Source organism: Bubalus bubalis, chromosome 18 (assembly GCF_019923935.1).
Source record: "Bubalus bubalis isolate 160015118507 breed Murrah chromosome 18, NDDB_SH_1, whole genome shotgun sequence".
NCBI lineage: Eukaryota > Metazoa > Chordata > Mammalia > Artiodactyla > Bovidae > Bubalus > Bubalus bubalis.
In genome coordinates this window covers 10,816,714-10,840,102 of record NC_059174.1, presented here as the reverse complement: position 1 = coordinate 10,840,102, position 23,389 = coordinate 10,816,714, and the positions used below count along the sequence as shown (strand labels likewise).

At 51.8% G+C, this 23,389-nt stretch overlaps 1 protein-coding gene across 3 annotated transcripts in view; it reads right to left on the bottom strand.

The window, feature by feature from the left end:
• KIAA0513 (KIAA0513 ortholog) overlaps nt 1-23,389 on the bottom strand; it is a 60,547-nt gene that overhangs the window by 12,194 nt on the left and 24,964 nt on the right. For all 3 annotated transcript variants that reach the window (XM_044932230.2, XM_025268482.3, XM_025268483.3), the window contains exons 2-8: nt 9,688-10,195; nt 7,665-7,764; nt 6,768-6,841; nt 3,638-3,708; nt 2,162-2,366; nt 1,776-1,816; nt 1,228-1,306 (exon numbers count right to left, since the gene is read on the bottom strand). In XM_044932230.2, the coding sequence (XP_044788165.2) occupies nt 1,228-1,306; nt 1,776-1,816; nt 2,162-2,366; nt 3,638-3,708; nt 6,768-6,841; nt 7,665-7,764; nt 9,688-10,016 (899 nt within the window). In that variant the 5' untranslated portion in view covers nt 10,017-10,195. The remainder of the gene's footprint in view (nt 1-1,227; nt 1,307-1,775; nt 1,817-2,161; nt 2,367-3,637; nt 3,709-6,767; nt 6,842-7,664; nt 7,765-9,687; nt 10,196-23,389) is intronic.

The window sequence follows — 23,389 nt, the reverse complement described above, 5'->3', positions numbered from 1 at the left end:
ACAGGCTTCCAGATAGCTGCAGCCCAGCTCTGGCCGGCCACATGTCTCCCACGCCCTGTCCTGTTGTGCCAAGCTCTCACGCCGCTAGACTGTAATCCTCACGGGAGGGGAGCGTCTGACACCCTTTGGGTTCCAGATGCTAACCTGCCTCCAACTTGTGAGTAAATAAAATAAAACACGTGGACGGAGAGGCTTTGGAGGGACGAGGGTGTGCTCACAGCAGAGGGTGGGGTGTCCCCTGACCACGGGTCTCCCACTCCATGGCCTTGGTGTGCGTACGGTATTTATATACGTAAAACAGCTGGCTGCTGCTGCTGCTAAGTCGCTTCAGTAGTATCCGACTCTGTGTGACCCCAGAGATGGCAGCCCACCAGGCTCCTCCATCCCTGGGATTCTCCAGGCAAGAATACTGGAGTGGGTTGCCATTTCCTTCTCCAATGCATGCATGCAACCCCACAGATGGCAGCCCACCAGGCTCCTCTGTCCCTGGGATTCTCCAGGAGAAAATACTGGAGTGGGTTTCCATTTCCCTCTCCTAAAACAGCTGGACTAGGACATAATTCACATACCAGAAAACCCACACTTTTAAAGTCTACAACTCAGAGGGTTGGGTTGTGGTCTATTCATGGACTTGTGCAACTGTGCAGCTATTACCACTATCTGTTTCTGGGACATTTTCATCATCTCATTCCCTGCTTCCCCCGGATCCTGGCAACCACCAATCCACTCTGTCTCCAGGGCTTGGCCTCCTGGACACTTTATGTAAATACACTGCGTGGTCCTTTGGGTCTGGCTTTGGTCATTTGGCAGAATGTTTTCCAGGTCCACCCACGCTGTGGCGGGTGTGGGTGCCCCATTCCTTTACGTGGCTGAGTAACAGCCCACAGTTTGTGCATCTGCATGGACGGACATCAGGTTGTTCCCACCTCTGGGCTCCTATGAACAGCGTGTCATGAACGTATGTGCACAGATTTTGCCTGAGTACCTGTTTTCAATTCTTTTGCTCATCTACCCAGGAGTAGAATTGCTGGGTCATGGGGTAGAACTCTGTTTAACCTCTGAGGAACTGCCAGGTCGTCTTCCACAGTGGCTGCTGCCTTGGACAGTCCCACCAGCAGTGTATGAGGTTCTAATTTCCCCGCATCCCCGCCAATACTCGCTATTGTCATTTCTAATGGGGACGCAGGCACTGGCAGCTGCTGCCCTCCAGGTGGAGGGTGGCCTTACCAGATGGGCTGCTGCTTCAGGTGTGTGTACAGGTAGATCTTCTCTCCTTTCCTCTCCTCCTCCGGGCTGCACACAGTCACTGTGGGACGGGGATGGAGACTTGAGCAGGGCAAACCGCCCCAGCAGCCCTCCCGGCAGGCCCCATGTGCCCCCAGAGTCACACAGACACGCAGTGGAAATTCCAGGGCCCACACTGAGGCGCACATTAGTAACGGCATGCTCAGGCCCGGCCCTGAGGACTCAGTCCAGGGAGGGTCCCAGGAACGGCTACCCCACCCTGGAAACGTTCCTTGACGTCCCTGGGATGAGGAGTTGGTCCCTAGAGAAGTGGTTTTTCTGTGGAAATTCAGTAAGAAATTACAGGCTGGAGCAGGAGCAACTGGAGAATCACACAGGACAGTGTCTCCTGCCATGGGGAGCTGGAGCCCCAGATGTGTGGTCACCTGCCTGGGGGGTTGCTGGCTCGCTGTGGACTGAACTAAGGCCCCGAGCGGCTGCAGTGGCGCCACCCGGGCGCCCACAGCCCTGGGGCCCAGGGAGGCACTCACCGGTCTTCCGCGGCTTCTCCTGGGGTCTGCCCTCTTCCTCCCTTGGGGAGAGAAACCACAGAAGTGACAAAACAACCCCCCACCCCCGGTTTCCCAAAGAACCCTTGACGATTGCTTAAACAGGATTATGTCTCATGACCCCTGTGTACATTTGGGTGGTTTTCTGAAAGCATGTGCATGAAATCAATGCCACGTTTACCAATCGCCAGTCTTTTAGAACTGAGATGTGGAAAACTCTGGACGGTGGGGAAGCAGCTGCGCTTCCCAGAGCAGCTCTCAGGCCCCAACGACAGCCGAGGAGGCTGAGGTGCTTCTATCACCAGGCCAGGGAGCAGCCTCCTGGTCACATTCGTGGTCGGGCAGGGGCGCACACGGGGCACACTCACTCGCTCCTCCTGGCTGGGGGCCCCTTGGGCTTGGTCTCCAGCCCAAAGAAGCCCTTGACATTCTCTGTCTTGGCCGACGTGTTCTTCAGCAGCCGCTCGGCAATGTCCTTCTTTTCTGCCAACCAGCTGTTGGCTGACTTCAGGTAGGAGTCGATGCTCCCAGTCGGCTTCTCCTTGGACTCTGTGGGGAGCAGGTGTGGTTTACCTGGAGGTGGGAGAGCGGGGATGAGAACCGACTGGAACCACGGAGGCTGGGGTCGCCGCCTCCGCCATCGCTGGACATGCAGATGGGAAGCGAGGAGCTCAGGGATGCCCTCGAGAAGGCACAGGGCACTCTCAGGTGGCTCCTAAGCACCCTACTGTGTCCAGGTCAGCCAGGTGTCACCAGGGATGGAAGAGGAAACAGGCAGGGACCCAGCCCTGAAGAAGCACTGAGTCCAGAAGGCGGGTGCGCAGCGCACATAGGCAGAGGGTAGCACACAGAGTGTGCTGCGTGGCCAGGCTGGGCCTGAAACAGGAGGGTGTTGGGCACGGGAGATGGTGGAGGAGGGCAGCCAGGAGAAAGGAGGAATGTCCCTCTCCAAGGCCACATACCGACCAAGGTCCAGGCAGCCCCGTAGGCCCAGGCTGCTCTCCCAGGCCAAAGGGCCCCAAGCTGAGGAGTCAAGCCAGCAGCTACAGCAGCGCAGAGGGGTGGGGAGAGGGTGGGCAGTGCACAGCTGTCAAGTGGAGGACGGAGTTGAGACACAGAGGAAGGGGATGCTAGAGTGAACCCACGGTGCCAGTGCTGCCCTGACCCAGCTCCAGCCCCTGGGTGGGCTCCCAGAAGCCCTCTCCTTGAGGAGGCCTGAACAAGTGTCTGTGGTTGCAGCTCAAGGAGCTCAACAGGGGAGCCCTCCAGCTGCGATGCACCGGGAGGCCCCAGGGCCACGAGCCAGCACAGGTCAATCTGCCCTCTGCTCAGAGGCAGCTCCAGCCCACAGCCCAGCTGCTCCTCTTTACCCTTGTCCACAGCTGACCCTGCATTCACATTCACCCAGAACACGAGACCTGCACATCCTCACACCAGCCATCCGGCATCCACCCTGAAACATCCTGCCCCGTGTGTCCACCTTCTCGTTTCCTCACAGCTGGACCCTCAGCCTCCCAACCCATGCTGTGGGCCCTTCTTCTCCTGTTCCAGGAGCCTCCCTCTTCCTCGTCCCTATCCTAACACCAGCTCCCTTTGTTTTCTGGACACCCCGCAGCTTTGCCTTAAGAAATCCCCACCTGGGGACTTCCCTGGAGTTCCAGTGAAAAAGATTGTGTGCTTCCACTGCAGGGGCTGCGGGTTCGATCCCTGGTCAGGGAAGTAAGATCCCACATGCTACGCAGTGCAGCCAAAAAGTAAAAAAACTAAGTAAAAAAGAAATCTCCACTCGATGGGTGTTGGAAGGTGAGGGTCTGCCCTCCCCGTGAGCCGCGCCGGGCCCTCACCGATGTGGTAGTAGGTGAAGCACATGGTCATGAGGTTCTTGGCGGGCCCGAAGTCGTCCATCTGGTGACACCTGAAATGGGAAGAGCGGTAACTGGCTAACGGGTCCCCCCACCCGCTTCCCTCTGCACCTTCCTGAGAGGACCAGCATACTCACAGGCACGTCTGTTACCTCACCCACCTGATGCTCTGGAGGAGGAGACACAAAAAGAGCTCCCTGGGTCCAGGCACACAGCCTGGGAGAAGGTCTGATTCTGGGTAGGAAGGCCCTCGCCATCCAGCTACCAGGCCTCTTTCACTGTCAAGGTGGGACAGCCAGGGCCCAGGAAGCTCGACCCCACCCCAAAGGGCAGCCCCAGAACTGGAGGCTGGGCCTCGCATCTCAGGCCTATATCTGCGTCTGGCCCTACTTCTCGGGAAGGAGCATGGGCTTGGGTGATACGCAGACGTGGGCAGCACCAGGGTCACCTGGAGAGCGTGTTAAGATGTGGATTGCTGGGTCCACCCTGGAGTCTTTGGGTCATCAGGTTTCAGGCAGGGCCCAAGAACATGCATTTCTAACAAACTGCATTGGGAAGCTGATGTTCTGAGGCTCCTGGCACTCAGAGAATGACTAGGAATATGAATACCTACCTACCCTATACCACTTGCTGAAAATCAAAGTAATCAATTACATACCAGAGCCTGCACTAGGCTAGAAGATGTCCTACAGATGTAAAGGACTGTACTTACTATATTGAGAGCATGAGATACACATGGATCCATTCAACTTAGCAAACAAAAAAAGGGGAAAAAACTTCAAAAACAGGACCTGCCTGCCCCTGGCAATCTGCAGTTGCAAAGCTATAAGAATGTCCACTGCTGCTGCTGCTGCTGCTAAGTCGCTTCAGTCGTGTCCAACTCTGTGCAACCCCATAGACAGCAGCCCACCAGGTTTCCGCGTCCCTGGGATTCTCCAGGCAAGAATACTGGAGTGGGTTGCCATTTCCTTCTCCAATGCATGAAAGTGAAAAGTGAAAGTGAAGTCACTCAGTCATGTCTGACTCTTAACGACCCCATGGACTGCAGCCTACCAGGCTCCTCCATCCATGGGATTTTCCAGGCAAAAGTACTGGAGTGGGGTGCCATTGCCTTCTCTGGATGTCCACTGCAGTACCATGAATTAGAGAAGAAAAGGAGGAATCAGCTAAAGCCCATTAACAGGGCAGGTGCTGAGTAAATCTTGGTATAGTCATGCATTCATGTATTACAACACCTCATAGCCATGACAGATGCAGCACTGAATGCAAACGCACGGGACTGCATTTTTAGAAGAAGTATGTCCTTGCTGGTGCGTGCGTTATTAAGAGTGGGGTTATCACTAGGAGATGGACCAGAAGTGAGAGAGCCTTTCCGTTTCCTCTTAGGCTTCTGTGTCTTTCCATTCTGTTCCCTCATGCACTTTCTTTCCTGTTTAGTTTTTCACTTCAGATAAGCATTACTTCAAAAAAGAAAATCAACAGACATTATCTAAAGAGTGGGATGCTACTACTACTGCTGAGTCGCTTCAGTCGTGTCCGACTCTGTGCGACCCCGTAGACGGCAGCCCACCAGGCTCCCCCGTCCCTGGGATTCTCCAGGCAAGAACACTGGAGTGGGTTGCCATTTCCTTCTCCAATGCATGAAAGGGAAAAGTGAAAGTGAAGTCGCTCAGTCGTGTCCAACTCTTTGCGACCCCATGGACTGCAGCCTACCAGGCTCCTCTGTCCATGGGATTTTCCAGGCAAGAGTACTGGAGTGGGTTGCCGTTGCCTTCTCCGAAACAGTAGGATGAGGGCCACTTTATCATTTAACATAAAAATAATCCAATAAATCTAAAAAGCTACATTTCTATAAATTTTTTTTGCAACCATAAAAAAATATATGCTCACAAACAAAGTCATGGAAGGAGTCTGTGTTTAAAATTTAACTCCCCCAACCACCCAGTGTACTTATTTAAGGAATAACTGAAAGAAAAATGGAGAATCAGATAAGCATGTTATCATACGGGGCATACCATATGTGACACCATCTATAAAAAGTATACATTCATGAAAGTTCCTATAGATACAAATGTCTGGAGGTCGAAGTGTCCTCAGGGCAGGAGAGCGTGCTGACCCCTGACCTCCTGGGGCTGCTCTGTGCAGCTCCCGACACACCCCCAGAGAGTGTGGGCCCTCGACTCCCTCCACAAGGTCTCTCCACCCAGGCCAGCTCCCAGACCTGGATTCCTCCTGAGCACACCCGGGACATTCCGAGCAAGTGTAAGAAAAACAGGGGCTCCTTTCTTTTGGCAATTTTCCTCCAGTCCATGCCCTGTGTTCATGGGGAAGAGAAAAAGGTGGGGAGACACGGGAAAGTGGCTACAGCCTAAGCCACAGACCAGGACCTGCTCCAAGGCCACACTGAGTTGATGGGGGCAAGTGGGTTTAAATGACGGTCAGATCAGAGTCAGGGCTTCCCTCTGTCCCCAGCTTCCCATGCACCCACCCCATGATTAAAGTCACTGCTTAGTTACCCCCAGGCATACACGGCTCCTCCCGTTCACACTGTAGAGGACATGTCCAGGGCGTCTGAATCAGGTCAAGAGTCCTAGAGCCCCAGGCCTCAGGAGCAGGAGCCCCATGAGTCATTGGCCAGCCTCCACAGCCACACGTTGGCAGGGGGCTTCCTCCCCAGCCCACACGGTTCAGGACACCCTCTGAGACAAAAGGCCCCAGCAGTGCCTCACTAGGACTCCGGGCAGGTGACATCATCCAGCCATCTCTTTAGTGGGTGGTGAGAGTGTGGAGCACGTCACTACAGGAAGCCCAGAGAACCCCGATCTGGGCCAGAGGAGGGCAGAGAGGGCCGTGGAATCACAGCCTGTCTCCAGACAGGCAGGGGGTACTGACTCACACCCAGCTGTGGCCCTCTCCCCTCCTGCCGGTGGGGGGGACTGTGCACTCTCCCGTGAGATGCTGGTCACGACTCCTAGCAGAGGCCGGGGAGCGCCAGAGCAATTGAGCTCACGACGCATGTGTGGGGCCAGTACTCATGACTGGGGTCTCTTGGGTGGGGAGAGAGGAAAGATGAGCAGTTAGGATGGAGGCTCTGAGCCGCGGCATCACTTACTCAAATAGGACCACCGCGAAGGACTGCACCAGGCGGTAGAAGGTGGGCTCCGAGACGCACTTGGAGTTGCAGCGCTGTCCAGGAAGAGGGCAGACGGTCAGGCAGCCGCTGGCAGGGCTGTACTCGGCTCAGAGGGGCTGCAGGCTCACCACAGCGTCTCTAAGTGCCGAGCATCTCTAAACGCAGCCCCACTCAAGCCCAGCACGAGCCCTGCTCCACAGAAACCTGGACTCAGCGAAGGGCTGCCCTGCCCCCAGACCGCCCCACATCATTCCCTGTGTATCTTTGTGAGATTTTAAAAGCTAGGAACTTCACCCGCTCACCCACACATGGGGAAGTATGGAAGGATGCGACCCCAAGGTGGCAAGGCTGGCTATTTTTTGGATGGGGGATTTATGGGCAGTTTTTCTACTTTTGCTTACCAGCATTTTCTAATTTTTATTGTAAGAATAAATTAGTTGTGATAAAAAAATACTTTTTAAAAAATTTTATTATCAGAGCATAATTGCTTTGCAAAGTTATGTTAGTAAAAAGTACTTTAAAAACTAAGAACTTCATCCATTTTACAGGAAAAACAAAAAAAGAACCTATTGGCTATTTATAAAACTTCTCATCTGAGCTTACACGGCTGTCATTGTCTTGAATACTTTATCTTTATGAAAACTGACTGTTGTGGGTTCTTTAATAAAAACACGCAGGGACACAGCCCACGTGCTTGTCTTTAAAAAGACGAACATATCTGGAATTTCATGTGGCTGAGAGGCCAGGCTGCATCTTCCACTATTCTAAAAAGGCCTTTTCGAAACATCTCTAGATGAGCTTCACATGTTTTTCCTGTGGGGTCGTTTCTTCTGAGCAGGTGGGCTGCCCCACCCCACAGCCCTGTCACCCCCTTACCTGGGCACTCACATACCGGGCAAACCATTCCCGGCCTTTCCCATTCTCACTGCTGCAGTACTCGCCAAACTTGGCTTTCTCCTCCTGGTCCAAGTCCTCCCTGGAGAAGAGGGCAGAGGGGAAAGACAGGAAAGCTTTAATCCTCTGGAACTAAAATGACTACAGTCGGGGAAGAGGAAGGACAGGAACTCCTAAGTGCAGGCGACGCTGGACCCCGGATCCCCATCCTCGCCTCGGCTCCCTGATGTTACTGCACTCCACCAAGTGCAGAGGCACATCCCAGCCTCTGGGCAACCCCGAGAGGAAATGGGGTTATTGCTGTTTCCAGGATGAGGAGCCTGGCTCGAGGATCAGACACAACTGGGAACAGCAAGCAGAGCCCCATCTAGACTTCCTGGCTCCAAAGCCCATGAGACTGCCCGTCTCAGTGAGGTTTGGGCACTCACAAGGTCCACAAGCCTCTGACAGCTGGGCTTTCCAACTCACCCGACTTCCCCTCATCTTTAGAGCTGATGAGGTATGGAGATACCCACTGGAGTTAAGAATTCCTAATCTGCTCAGTTTCAGTATGACATATGGAGCCCATGGTCTGATGCTCCTCCAGCTATCAGAGGGCCTCGTTGCTTATTCCACTCACTTCTGAAGGGCCAGTCTGCTCTCTGATGCTCCCCAGCTCTGTGTGTGAGGGGTGAAGATCGGGGAGGGGGCCCCAGGCCTGCGGGTCACCACCACCAGGGTGGACAACATGCTCACCTGATCTAAACCACTTCTAATCACCTTCGTGGAGGGGGAGGTGCAGTACTCTACCTCCAATCTAATGACTAAAATAGGGTAGCAGAAGGCTGAAGGTCAATTGGCTTTTGCAATTTCGTTTATTTAAGGTTTCATAGAAAACATCTTGGCTTCATTGATCCCAAAATACCAACACCAGATGAAATATAAGAATTTGCCAGGCATGTGCATGGAGCTTTGGAATGAATGCTCTTGACAAGGCATCTGACTCAGTTGTCCAGGTTCCATACTGCTGACAGACAGGTTGCCACAAATCGAACTGGCCTTCCTGGCAAGTCAGTGAGCTTCTGAGCTTTCTCCCCTTTTCATTAACTGGGTGTACTTGGAGAAAGCTGACTAATTTCAGTGTGAGTCAAACAAAATAAGTAGGAAGCCATCTACTGCTCTCCCAGAATGCACTCAAAATCACACATAAAAGCATTTGGGGGATGGACAATTATTAGGATGCTAATAAACTCTTTCCCTCTCAACCGCAGAGAAAACTGAGTCACATCTGCAAAAGGTGGAAATCACCCTGCCAGTCAACCATTGAGGGGCTAAAGCACACAGGAAACAACATCCTCGCTGTGTGCGGTCAACAGGCAGAAATCCTTCTTACGCTTTAACGAAGCTGGAAAACGGGCCCTTTGGCCAGAGCTCCTCAGGCCACAACATGTGCCCATCTCAGAGGCCTTGTTAAAATGCAGATTCTTACTCAGTGGGTCAGCTGGGGCCCAGGACTCTGCGTTTTTAACAATCCCATGGTGCTGATGCTGCGGGTCCTGAGGAAGGACCTTCAGCATTTCATGTGCTGCTGTGCAAAGATGCAAGACCAGCATCGAGACCTGAGGCCTGAACTGAACCCGTGTTTCCCTTTCCCCTGCTGAGCTGGTAACAGCTGTGAAACAGATTCCCAGGTCCAGCCTCTACTTCTGTGCAGCTATCAATGCTCCTGGTTCAAACCGTCAGGAGCCACCAAAACGAGGCCGGGGAAAGGTGCGAGGGCAAGTCCCCATCCTAGCAGCTCTGTCAGGGTACCAAGAGGATTGGTACCTGAAACCTTCTGGCCTTGCAGCACCCCTAATTCACTGTCAGCTACAACACCTTGGAAGGCATGCCCATGGGGGCTCACCTCACATGCAGAGGAAGCAAAGCCCAGCCCTGAGTGGGGGGATCTTCCCAAGGGGGTCTGCAGGCAGCGGGTGGGGCTGAGCCCAGGAGGTGCCAGTGGAGGGTGAGGGCTGGGGCTTACCCTCCAGAGAAGATCTTCTCCACGTAGCTGCGCATGAACTCGCGGAGCTCCAGCGGCTCCTCGTCCTTGGCCGAGTCGGCGCTCTGGTTGGAGGAGAAGGACTCGTTGGAGGAGGAGCGGCGGTACTGGCTCCAGGACGGGTGAGAGGGAGACTCGCCCATGTCGTTCTCGCTGTCCGCGGACTCCGTGGTCTCGCTCTCCGAGGCGCCCTCTCCCGGGGAGCTATCCCCATCCTGCAGCTTCGGGGGCGGCGCCTCCAGCGGCGAGGAGGATGACGGCTCGGCCCCAAAGTCAATCAGCGAGCCCACGGGGACCTCGGGGGCCTCCATGGCTCAGGCGGGGGGCTGCGGACCAGGACGTCGGGTGGGGAGGCTGGGGCACGGGGCTCCCAGGGGCGTCAGCAGGAGCCCGAGGCTGCGCGGGAGCCCGCCAGGCGCATGTGCGCTGCTTGGGAGGTGCTGGCCGCTGGGACCGACTCCTCCGGATGGCCCAGGGGGCCCTAAGGCATCTGTAATGGAAGCAGAGACACATCATCGTTCTCACCATGAGAGCTTCCCAACTTGGATGAAGGAATTAGGGCACTCCTGCCCCATCAGAAGCAGCTCCCAACTTCCAGAATTTGGGCCAGCTCTCTGCTGATATCCTCTGCCGCTCCCTCACCATTAAACATCCGCCATAGGATGGGCGCGAACAAACACACCAATCAGGCTCTCTCCAGACTAAGCAAGCAGACCTCAAGGAGGGCTGCTCCTGCTGGCCTGCTCCCCACTCCAGCTGACCAGGCCGAGGCCGATAAAACCGGAAATCACCCGCCACCCGCTGTCGCTGGATCAGCAGCCATGGAAGACGGTGTCCTCAGGCGCAGGCTACGCACATGGGCTCCTCACCTCCAAGGCCAGAGGCTCACCCTTCCCGGTCCCCTTCTCAGCTTTTGCCGACTTAAGACCCAGGGACTCCCTGGCTGTCACACGTGGGGTCATGATGACCCCTCAAACCCTTCCATGGTTCTAAGTGGCATTTACCAACCAGACCCACCTCCTCCTCCCTGCCCGCTCCCTGCACCAGGGCCACCCTGGGCAACAGTATCCCCCTCCTGCTGCCCGTCCTTCTGACCCTTAGGCTGAGTGGTCCTCTCCCTTCTCCTCCATCTTCCTCGCCCCACCCGGAATTCTATTCATCCCTCTAGACTTGGCTGAGTACCACCTCTTCACAGACACTTTGCTCAAACCCTGTGCAATCTATTTACTGATTCCTGTGTGGCCACACTGGAACTTTACTGACACTCATTTAATAAGTCTGCTTGTTTGACAGATAGATATTAGTATTCCTGCTTACCCCACTAAAGTATAATCCCCTGAGGGGCGGACCATGCCTCAGCCACCTTTGTAGCAATATGCGAGCGCCCGGCACAGTTCAGTCCAGTTCAGTCCCTCAGTCATGTCCAACTCTGTGACCCCATGAACCGCACCACGCCAGGCCTCCCTGTCTACCACCAACTCCCGGAGTTTACCCAAACACATGTCCATTGAGTCTGTGATGCCATCCAACCATCTCATCCTCTGTCATCCCCTTTTCCTCCCGCCCTCAATCTTTCCCAGCATCAGGGTCTTTTCAAAAGAGTCAGCTCTTTGCATCAGGTGGCCAAAGTACTGGAGTTTCAGCTTCAACATCAGTCCTTCCAATGAACACCCAGGACTAATCTCCTTTAGGATGGACTGGTTGGATCTCCTTGTAGTCCACGGGACTCTCACGAGTCTTCTCCAACACCACAGTTCAAAAGCATCAGTTCTTCATTGCTCAGCTTTCTTTATAGTCCAACTCTCACATCCATACATGACCACTGGAAAAACCATAGCCTTGACTAGACAGGCCTTTGTGGACAAAGTAATGTCTCTGCTTTTTACTATGCTGCCCGGGACAGAGTCCTAACTAAGTGTCCACTGTATGTTTGCTGGATGGATGACCAGACCTGACTGTCAACATGCGCCGGGAGTCGGGAAGCTGATGATGCGGGCAGAACTGGGATTAGGATCTCTGCTTCTAACCAGGTCTCCACCAGTCAGTTCAGGGGTCACCTGCCAGTTCTGGGGTGCCTCCCCAGTGACAAGAGAGGAGCCCTCCTGATATGAGTCCACCTTGATCCTGGGCCCCTGTCCCTGTCCTCTGCCTCTACAGATCCCAAATATCTAAGACAACACCTGGCAGAGAGGTGGCTTCCCGTACCGTACAACTAAGGCATCTTGTGAGGCAATTCAGCATCAAAACTGCATTTACTGCCTCTTAAGAGCTTAACGTCCACGGATCGACAACGGGCTCCTCCAAATTCCCCAGCCCAGGATATTTTCAGATGTCCTGAGTCAGAAGGATGGGATGGCTGCCTCCCTGTCACTACAGAGGCAACGGCCCCCTTCAGGAGAGTCCTACAAAGACTGCCTTGGTCCAAAAAAGAGATCCAGCATGAATCTCAGCTCAAAAGAACTTTCTGGCCAGAAGAGCAACACAAAGTGTGCAGAGAGTCTGAGACTATGGAGTAGTGGGCTGGGGTCGGGCCAACCCCAGGCACTTCGTGCCAGCAGGACGGGTGAGCTGTGGCCTCTGCTCCCTGAGCCGGGGCCCGGTCAGAGACATCAAGGGCAGGGGAGGGCTCTAAGGTCCTTTGGACAACCATGCTCTCAGCTCTCCAAAGAAGAGAAGATCACGCCTATAACGACTCAACAGATATTAAAAATGGAAAATCACACACTAGGGAAAATGTGTGCAGCTACTACGATAGGAAAAATTGAGTTAATTATACTTATGTGAGAAATTCACCCAAATCCAATTTTTAAAAAATCTATAACACTACTCAGTTAGGCAAGGCATACAAAAGGAAGTTATTAAATTCTTAGACAATTCTTCCACCCATACTAATAACCACACATATAGACAGGCAAATCAAAACAATTAGGTACCAGTTTACACTACAACGTAAGCAAAAATTTGAAAACTATAAATTTTCAAAGCAGATGAGATTATGATAAAACTAATATTTTCAAACAATTCCAGCAACAGGGATAAAATTAATAAGACTTTAGAAAGCAATTTCCATAATTTTTAATTTTCTTTCCTCTGATCCAAGAATTCAAATGCTTGAAATTTATTCTAGGAAAGTAATTCCAAACAGTCAAAAACAGTTATGTGGTCTGTAACAGTATTTATAATCCTCATAAATTAGGGGGGAAATCTAAATACAGTAAAGTGGCAAATAAAATCTAACAACTTGGTGCAATGGTAATCAGTGTATGATGCAATTAGAATTCACTTTATACTTACATAAACAAATATTCTACAATCAACAAACATTTACTAAATCCTATTGCATGCCAACCTCTGTTCTGGGTGCTAGAAATACTGAAGTGAATGAGTTTTAATTGTGCTGTAATTACAATCACGTGCACGTATGGAGAAGGACTGGAAAAGCAGACAGAAACGTATAATATGACAGCGCTGGCACTGAGCGCTCCCTTCTTATTTTGCTATCATTAACCATGTAGTTGACAATGAATAAAAATTCAGAGGAAAAGGAAACAAATATCTTGACACATTTCAGGATTCAGTCTGAAGGCTGCATCTGTTTACCAAAGCAGAACCCGACAGTACAGAAGGGCGAGATCAGACCCTACTGTCACGGCTATTTCTGGTCAGGCCCGAGGCGCTTTCAGAGGCTGGTGGGGAGCTCTCCTAGCGCCTTTCTAGCTTGGAAATTTGGGGTGTGCATGAGTCATTTTTTCCCAGAAGCCTCCTCGGTGGGCTCAGGAAGGAGGGGACAGGGTGAGGGGCCTGGCCCTGCAGGAGAGGAAGCAGAGGTGCAGGAGGGTCCTAGGTGCCATGCGGGCACCATGGGCTGCAGGGTGCAGGCCCTTCTGCCTGGGAATCTCTTCTCTCAACCAAACCTGCTCCTGGGGCTGAGATGCAGATGAAGCAGCCGCTTATGCTGAGGGCCTTGGAAGAACCCTACCCCCTTCCTTCAGGAAGGGAACAGAATTATGGGCCCCCATCCAGGACAAGGTGACGGTCACTCTCAACACACCAGGATCACACACCTCACTCGACTCCTGTGATCTCCAGCTAGAGAATGCAGAGGAAGTGGGCCCAGGGGTACCGACCACACTGTCCCCAGGTAGGGTCAGCCAGGGGCTACCGCTAAGGTTTATGGGCCCAGTGGGATCAGACCTAAAGAACTTTCTCTCTCAAAGTGATGAAATCCACTTCATGAAATCTATTTTATTTCAAAATACCTCTGGGCTAAAGAAGACATGTCCTCAGGTTGTATTCAATCCCTCTGCTTTGTCCTGCCTACAAGAAGGACCCCAGACCCACTCCAGGGCCACAGCTCTGGGTTTTAAATCAGAGTGGAATCTCTGCAAATAACATTGATACTAAAAATGCCTTCTACAGACTTGCAGCCAAATGGACCTTCCTGCAACTGCATCCTCACAATTCACCTCCTAGGCCCTAGAGCAGAAGCCTCTACCAACCAAGTGAGTGAACCAAACTAGACTAAAATCCTAAGTCAGCCTATGGCTCTAAGAGGAGCCTTCTTCAGACTTGGGGTCAGAGAAGTGGATATCTGAGCCGAGATGGAAGACTCATAAGAACTCATAAGACTCTAGGGTCTTCTGAGCAGAAGACAGTGTCTTAGGGGAAGGAAGAGCCCACACAGGGGACCTAGGCAGCCATGACTTTGGAAAGTTCCAGACAAGGGAAGGCTAAGGAGGGAAGAGGTTGGTAGGGTGGAGGGGGCTGCAGATACCAGGACCCTGGGTTGGGTGCTCAGGGTGACTGGCAGGTAGCCATGGCAGCAGTGTGGAACAAGAGCAAGGGGGCCAGGGGAGGTGGGTGCGGTGGGCGTGTTCTTCCAGGAGCTTTCCTGACCTCATGCACCCCCCCCACCCCTGCGCCCCACTGTGGCAGAACTCGGAAGGAGATTGCCTTCTGTGGCTGCAGACCACATCTCCTGGGGCTTTGCTCAAACCCTGATTTCCCCAGCACCCAGAGCACCTGGAGCAAGCACTTCTCCAACCGGCTAGCCCTGGGCAAGCACACAGGCTCCCGGGGGCAGGGGAGACTCCAGAACCTTCTGTAGCTCTCCCCTGCCATCCGTCTCAGGCAGCTCCCTCTCCTCCAGTGCCCCTGAGCCACCAGAGGTGTGGCATCTCCCACCAGAAGAGGCAGCAAGCCTTGCTGGACCGGCACCGAGGACACGCTGGCTCCTGCTCCCTCCATGCCGCCCACCCCGCCTCTCACAGCATCAGGGACTCAAGGCTGGGAGGCGGGGAAGCAGTGGGCCCCCTGCACGTGGTTAGGGAGTGACCAGGCATGGAGTTCAAGCTCGGGTCAGTGTCGAGCCCAGGCTCTCTATCACTACGTGGTCCCTACAGGGGCCTCTCCGATGCTCTCCTGTGGGTCAGTCACCCTCCCAAATCTACACCATGGCCTAGAAGGTAGGCCCAGGGCCACTCTTGTCAAATGCCCTCCCTGCCCCGGAGCAGAGAACCATGCAGGTCTTCACTGCACTTGCTAGATGGCTTTTCCTCTGCAGTCAGTCAAGCTTGCTTGAGGAGATTATTTCAGGGTTTCCCCTTTATCATAAAGATAAATTAAGAGAAAGATCTGGAAACACAAGAGGAGGAAGAAAAAGCTGATCCCACCATGCCAACAAAACCCCACCTCCATCTGCATGGCTGCCCTCCTTGGTCTTGGTCAACAGGAAAACTCCTTTCCTACCACTGCAATGCCGAGAGAAATCGGATGTGCGTCCTGCACCCAGCAGGGGCAATCCCTCCCGTGACAGCAGCAAACTTGCAGGTGACCCCAGTGAAGATGGTCTTGTCCAGTCCCCCGAGGGGTGTCTTATTTCAAACAGACCTCACGGAAGGTCAACTGACAGTCTGGGTTTGGCTGTAGGGATAAGGGGAGGGCAGACAGGCCCCTCCCTGAGGTTTCTGGTCTCTGGGGCTATCTTGAGACAAGTGAGCTTGATCCGTGATTAGACTACTGTTATCTCTTTTGGTTCAGCCATCAAGAGACTCAGTAATGAACGGTTTCCAGGAAAACTGCACCTCACTGGAATAGCTGGAGGAGAGGAGAGGGAGAAGAAATAGGGGACACCTTTCCCACGTGCTGCTGCATCCATCACCCAGTAGAGGCTGCTGCAGCCACGATGGATGGTTCCACAGAGGCCCACTCCCCTCCCCGGGCACCCGTCTGTGCCCTGGCAGGGTCCCAGCAGCCTGGAGTGTGGCAACCACTTCCACACTTGCCCAGCCTGCCACAAACAAGTCAGCCTCACAGCGCAGAGGTTCTTCCTGCGCTCCATCAGCATCTGTTCCGCGAGCGCCCTTCCCCCTCTACAGTCCCAGGTCACAGAGAGCCCCCTGGGCTGGCCTGGGGCTGCGGGGGTGAGGAGGAGCCTCAGCCTAGCTGCAGAAGCCAGCCCCCCAAGCCCCAACCAGACCTCAGCCACTACTGAGGCTTGTGAAAACCTGCTCCATGTTGCTCAGAACCTCTCCCTCAGCAAGATGACAGCAGAGACCTTCGTCTGCCTCTGCAGGGGCTGACCAACTCAGCCCCCAGCTCCTGACAGATAAATCCGCTCAGAGATTTCTGGCTGGGTGATAACTGACATTGTCCTGGAATCAGGAAGAAATGTGGAGCCATTGGGGGCTTTGAAGCAACAGTCATTCCAATGAATGAATACATGTCAAATAAAAAGTGTCAGGGCTGTCCTTTTAGATGTCAGCTGTTCAGATTTATGCCCAGTCGATGCGGATCGAAGATGACGTCAGGCCAGGGGGATCAAAGGAAACCATTACTGCAATTGGGCAATTAATGTAGTGGAGCTTCCTGGCAGCCAAAGCAAAAGAGGGAATTATGCTCAGTCATAAGATTCTTTCCATTCTGACAAATTCATTTGTAGATGAACCTTATCGAGATACGGAATTTAAAAATCAACTTGACAAGAAAATCCTCATATGAAGAGTGCTGATTATTACAGTGAAAGTCTCTAATAAGTTTCTGCAAAAGATACATGCCAAAGAGATGCCAAAACACATGTTTTTAAAATGACTCTCCAGGACTCCCCCGGTAGTCCAGTGGTTAGAACTCTGTGCTTCCAACGTAGGGGATGGTGCAGGCTAGACCCCTGGACAGAAAAGTAAGATCCTGCATGCCACACGCATGGCCAAAAATAAATGAAATGACCTTCTAAAACCCAAAAGGTGTATGTTACATCCATTGGGAACAGGTACCTGTCTGGCTGGAGCACGCTATGGGGTCAAGGTAAGCTCTCAGTGGTGGTGCCGGGATGGAGCATCACGAACCTGGAGACGTCAGTTAATATGCCTGCGAGGGTCCCTCTCCCTCAAGTCCACTGTCACTTCAGGGTTTCTGGCCAGCCCCAGTCACCAACCATTCACGGCTGAACTCTCTGAAGAGCACTCGCACCAACATTCTGACTTGGTGATCAAAATAGGGCAAAGAGAGCTGGAGGGGGGCAGGGCAAGGGCACCCCCAAGGCCCTGCTCGAGGCACCAGCTCAGGGTTTCCTATCGGGATGGGAGCCCACGCTGGTTACGGAGATGGGAGCTGAACACCTGGTGATGACTCACAACCCACAGTGGGGAGTCTCCGAATCACATCTCTCACTGCTGAGGAAGCGGAGAAGATGGGTGGGGAGTGGGGAGGGGGACAAATATCACCGGGTTTCAAAAGGGAAGGCGGTGGACGCTGGGACAGAGTAAGAGCTGCATCAGGGAACACCCACAGGTCTAAGCAGGGTGGGTCTGTGAGCACAGGACCGTGAAGCAGCGAGGACGAGGTCAGAGCTGATGCCAAATGAGCTCGCGCCGTGTGTGTGTGTGTGTGTGTGTGTGCGTTTCTTGCAGATTCATACACCAAGGCAATGCTGTGGGATCAGTACATGGGCTCTAGCAAGGACTAGACAAATGCATTACGGCTTTGAGGACAAAACAGAAAAAGGTGGCCCGAACATTGTTTAAGTAGGTGGATTCACAGTTCTTTGCATTTTAAGATCTCTGAGATCAGAGGTGTCTTAGCACTGCTTCCAGCTAGGCCCATCAAGATACATTTGTCTCTGCTCAGAGATAAAATTGGTACCTCTTTTATTTTTTAAATAGTTGAATTATTTATTTTTTTGGCCCCGCACCATGCGGCATGCAGGATCTTAGTTCCCCAACCCCGAATTGAACCTGCACCCCTTGCATTGGCAGCTTGGAGACTTAACCACTGGACTGTGAGGGAAACCCCAGCCTCTGTCTTCGAATAACTCATAAATTATTAGTGAGGGAACCTGACATTCCAACCCAGAGTTTCACAAGTCCACGGTACGCGTGCCACGAGTCAATGGGTTTGATGCTGATGAGAACAACAAACTCAAAACTGACCTTCGGCTGCACTGTAAGGAGCACCCGATCCAAAACCCAAGAGATGGTTTCAGTCAACTCTGCCTCTGCTGGTCAGGCAGCTCCTGGAACATTCCATCCAATCCCACACCCCAGAAGGAGTTGGCAGCTCCTCTTGGGGCAGCAGATCAGAGTAAACATGTCTGGAGACCCAGGCCTCATGCTCCCCAGTCATAGGGCCCAGAGCAGCCCAGCAGGATACATCAGTTTGGAAAAAGTAATAAACTGGCAAAGTATTTTAATGTGATAAATGCTTTTAAGACTTGTGGAAAAGGAGAAAGCTATTGAGAATCTGGAGTGTGCTTAGTCGCTCAGTTGTGTCCGACTCTATGCGACCCCATGGACCGTAGCCCACCAGGTTCCTCTGTCTATAGGGATTCTCCAGGCAAGAATACTGGAGTGGGTTGCCATGCCCTCCTTCAGGGGAATCTTCCCAACCCAGGGATCGAACCCGGGTCTACCTGCATTGCAGGTGGATTCTTTACCATCTGAGCCACTAGGGAAGCCCAAGAATCTGGAGGGCGACCCAAAAATGATAATAAAAACAAAATCCTAAAAAAAAAAAAAAAACAACAAAATCCTACCTGATAACCGTGTCACGTGAGCAATGGTGAGAAATTCAAGGGGGATTTACTGAGGGGGAGAGTAACTTGGGAGAAGAGACAGCAGATTCAAATCTGGGAGGAGCGGCCGTGTGACCAAGCGATCAGATTGTCCTCTGTGGTTCCAGCAGGAAGAGCAGATTCCCAGCAAGGCAGCTGTCTCCACCCCCAGAATGGACCCTCCAGAGTCTCCTTCTTGAAAAGGAAGTCGGAAGCAGAAGGTGTTAGTGGGAGAGGCCACGGGACCGTTAGGGTTTTGTGCCATTTCCAACCCGAGATAACACTTTATGACACTGAACGCAGGTTTTTCTCCATTGTAGCTGTTGTAATGGTTACATCCGAAAACAGTTCCTATTTTATGAGCTCCAGGAAGAAGCAAAGGTCTAAAATATTCACAGTTCCCAGGAAAAAGAGATAAGGGGCCATCTGCTGGCTCCCTCACACCTGACCTTGGTGGGTCAATATTAAAACTGCCAGGATGGGCTGGGCGCTGTGCTAAGGTGGGGAATAGGGTGGTAGAGGAGACAAGTTTCCTATAGTCTGGTGCAGGCTGCCTCCCTTGGTTCAGCAACACTGCAGAAGGCTCCAGGAATTCAACCAGCCGCAAGTGGATCAGGGAGGGAGAAAAAGGTACACGACGATTACAAACCAATGGCTCCTCCCCAGTCTAAGTCTTTGAAATTTCTTAGTTTTTCCAAAGTTGCTCTAAGTCTCAACTCAAAAATCATCTCTCATCAGTGCTTGGAAATACCTTTTGTACTTTACTGATGTCTAATTCATCCCAGGTAAGTCCTCAATGAATTGGCGTTTACTAACAATTCCCACCACTAACTTACCGGGTTGACTGCACTACAACCAAATGTTAGAGGTACACCCCATCCTTCCATGATCACCTGCCCTTCTTCTTTTTTTTTGGCCGCACCTCGAGGCAGTTGGGATTTTAGTTCCCTGACCAGGGATCAAACCCACACCTCTGCAAGTGGAGTCCTAACCACTGGACCACCAGGGATGTCCCAGCTGCACTTCTTTAGTAAAAGGACACAGCTGACAATTCAGTGACAGCTGGGTTCCATCTGGATACAGATGGACTTGGTTTTCCATCCTTCTGGGCAATTTGGCAAAATAACTGCCTCCTACCCGAGCCCCTGGCACAGAGACAGCCACACTTTTTTGAACCGAAATAGGCTCCCTAAAAAGATCTGATCCTTGGTCCTTCTAGAGCCCAAGGCAGGCAAGGGATGGAACTCAACAAACGTCCATCCTCTTTAAGCTTGGTGCTTGGCCCCGGCAGCCCAACACAGGGCCAAGATAAAGAGCCGTGTGCACCGGCCACCTGTGCCTCCTCAGGAGGGTCAGCTCTGGGCGAGTCCTCCTGGACGCGGGCTCACTGGGAGGCCTTGGGGAGCCCTCAGCTTGATACCGCGAGTGACTGTCACCGGTTGGCCATGACATCGTCATCTCTGGCTGGTGGTCAAGGTGCTCTGCCATCTGGAGCTGGTCAAGGCTGCTCATGCAGCTCTCCAATGGCCACATGCAGAGGGGACGCTGCTCTCATTCAAAAGCAACCCCACACAAGCATGAGGTTGTTGGTTTCTTCAAGACAGAACTTTCCCATAATCAGTCTATTTCCCTCTCTCTCTCTCTCCCCTCATCCCTCCCTGTCTCCCTCTCTTTCTGACACACACGGCCTTTGCTAACACTTTCTTCATTTCCTTATACACACCACCCACCTTCCTCTGGCTAAATCTCTTGGCACATCCAACCCCTGCTCTGCAACGTGGAGAAATCTGAAAATTGTGGTTGTGTCACGCTGGTGTTCTCTCTAGGTCATCTGTGGTCTTTTGAAATCCTCCCTGGTGTTGAAATACATTTAACAATATTTTTAAAGCTTATCTAATTTATCCAAAGAAAATAGCCCCCAAAACCTCTATGCAGCAAGCTTTACAACAGCAAAAGGAAAGTGAAAATAAACTAAACGATCAACAAGAAAGTCGTGTCAATTTTGCTATTAATTCTGGCACTTCACTGAAATATGACAGAGAAAATAATGACAACATGGCACTGTGAAAATGCTTATGTTAAATGAAAATGAAGCAGAAAATGAAAAACCAAGATGTAATATTCAATTATATAAAAATAATACAGAACAATGCCACAGCTATCCTGTCTGCCTCACACTGTTCTTATAAGGATCAAATGAACTAATAAAGGAAGCCAGAAAAAAAAGAAAAAAGTCAAATGGCTAAAGTACCGTATGAATTCTGAATGGTATTTGTATTGGGCATGTGAAGAGTGTTCAGTACATGACTGACAGGGCAATGGGGACTTTAAAGATCTGATCAGTATCAGAGACCCTGGAGAAAACGGCCACTTCCAAAGTTCTGCCTTATGATTTTCAAATGCTCTTTGCTTTCATTTGTGTCAACAAGTGTAGACAGAAATTCAGTAACAGTCATTGGTATTAATGGTCCTCTCATTCAGAAAATCTTTTAAGAAAGCAAGAGTTATTCTTGCAATAAAGGCTTTGCTTTACTTGAGTGAGACAGGGAGGAAGGGAGAGGGGGATGGGGGTAGGGAGAGAGAGAAGAATCTACTTTAAGAGATTAATTCTTTATCAAGCCCAGATCAGATTCTGTAGCACGAGGCTATACACATTGGTGACCACCTGGATACAAATATTTCAATATGCTACAGATTCTTGACTCTCAGAGAGATCTTTCCCAGCTTCTCTGTGTACACGTTTCCTAATACCCCAAACGGAGAGGAATACAGCTCAGGTGCCTGTAGTCAAACCATCCCTTCAACCAGCAACCTGATGAGTGTGCAAGGCCAGATGTGTGACGATGGGGCGAGGGGAGCTCAAGGGTTCCTTCCGCCCGTCCTCTATGTGATGCTGCACATCAGGTTTTCCAAATCCTTCAACTTCTATCCTTTCATTTTCCTCCTTCCCCACATGAACCACAGTTCTCCTGTACCAGCTTCATCCTGACTTCCTGTCTCTGTTTAACCCAGATTTCTTCACTGAATGCCTCTCAAACAGCCGTCTTCCAGCTTCCTTATGGTTCTGAGTGAGCAGAGTAATTAAGCACACACTCCATCCCATCTCACCCACTGAATGTGGCTATAAAACCTGGGCAGGATGGACAGGGCAGCTATATGAGGGCTCTGAAAAGCAAACAGTAGCAGGCTGAGGAGGGAAGATGACCAGAATTTGAATTCCCGCCAAAGAGGGGGTGATTCTGCCTCCTCCCAACTCCAGGACCCCAGCCTGGACTGCATACAACCCAGTACCCAGAAAGAGGCCTCAGCAGAGCTCCAGAAGCTGGGTGCTGGTGTGGGGAGCAGGGAAGGGGTTGTCTAATTTTCAGATGCAGTGGGCCCAAACCCAGAGCTTTTCCTCTCCTGCGCTTCTGTCTTCTTGCTGTTCTCATGTCCCGGTCCCCAGCAACCCCCCAGCTGCAGAGGGGTCCACAGGTGCCTAAAGCTTTGAGGCAGGAAGCTTCCTTTCCAACTAGAGGAGTTGAAGGAGGTGAAAACCCCATTGGACTTTTCTCTCTTGGTCATCCTCTTGCTTAGTTATGGATGTGAGATAAGTCCCAGGAAGAGCGTAGCAGAGCAGGAGAAATAAGGTCCCTCCTTCCAGGATGAAAAGCCAAAGAAAGAGGCCTCTGGAACTGGAAAGGGCCGAGGAGACAATGGAGCGGGAGAGGCTCAGGAGAACAACCCCATAAAGCGGGGTAGGCACGCTCCCGGGATCAGCCCTGAGCTCAGCATGTGCAGATACAGGCCTGAGCGGCACACTGTGGCCTCAGAGCACGGAGCCTCGGGAGAGAACGCGGAGCCACGCTGGGGACACACGGCAGAGCTGAAGAGCATCATGAAGGCTTGGAAAACACAACTGATGCGGAGACCCGCAGAGGGCTGGCAGGGGTCCAGAATCTGAGCTCAAATGGGTCTAGCGCTTGCTACAGCAAGATGGCAGCATTCTCCACAGGATTTAAATAAGACCCAGAGTCTCATAACGCAATATTCATATATTCAGGATCAACCCAGAATTGCTCAGTATACAAAGAACCAGGAAAATCCTCAGCTCACATGGGAAAGGATCAGTTGATACCAGTGCCAAGATGACAAAGTATTAGAATTAATTAAGACTTCAAAGTCATTATTATAAAGCATACTCAAAGGAGTAAGGAGGAACGTTCTTGAAATAAAGGTAAAGACAAAAAGTCTCAGCAAAGAAAGAGAAGTGAAGTGGAATCAAATGAAAATTTTAGAAGTATGAAATACTGTAACTGAAGAATTTTAAACCACTAGAAAGGCACAATAGTAGGCTGAATATGATAAAGGAAAGAGACAGTGACCATGAAGACAGGTCAATAAAAATGATCTAATCTGAACAACAGAGAGGGAAAAAAAAAGGTTTTTTTAAAAGTGAGTAGAGCCTTGGGGACTTGTGGAGCAAAACTGAAGGGTCTAACATCTGTGTCATTAGAGTCCCAGAAGAAGAGGAGAAAGAAGACAGTGCAAAAAATATACCTGTTGGCCGTGCCCTCTGCAGTGTGACGTTGCTGGGTGATAGACACACAGACAGTGAATCAGGACAGAGTCCAGAAACAGCCCCACATAAGGAGAGCC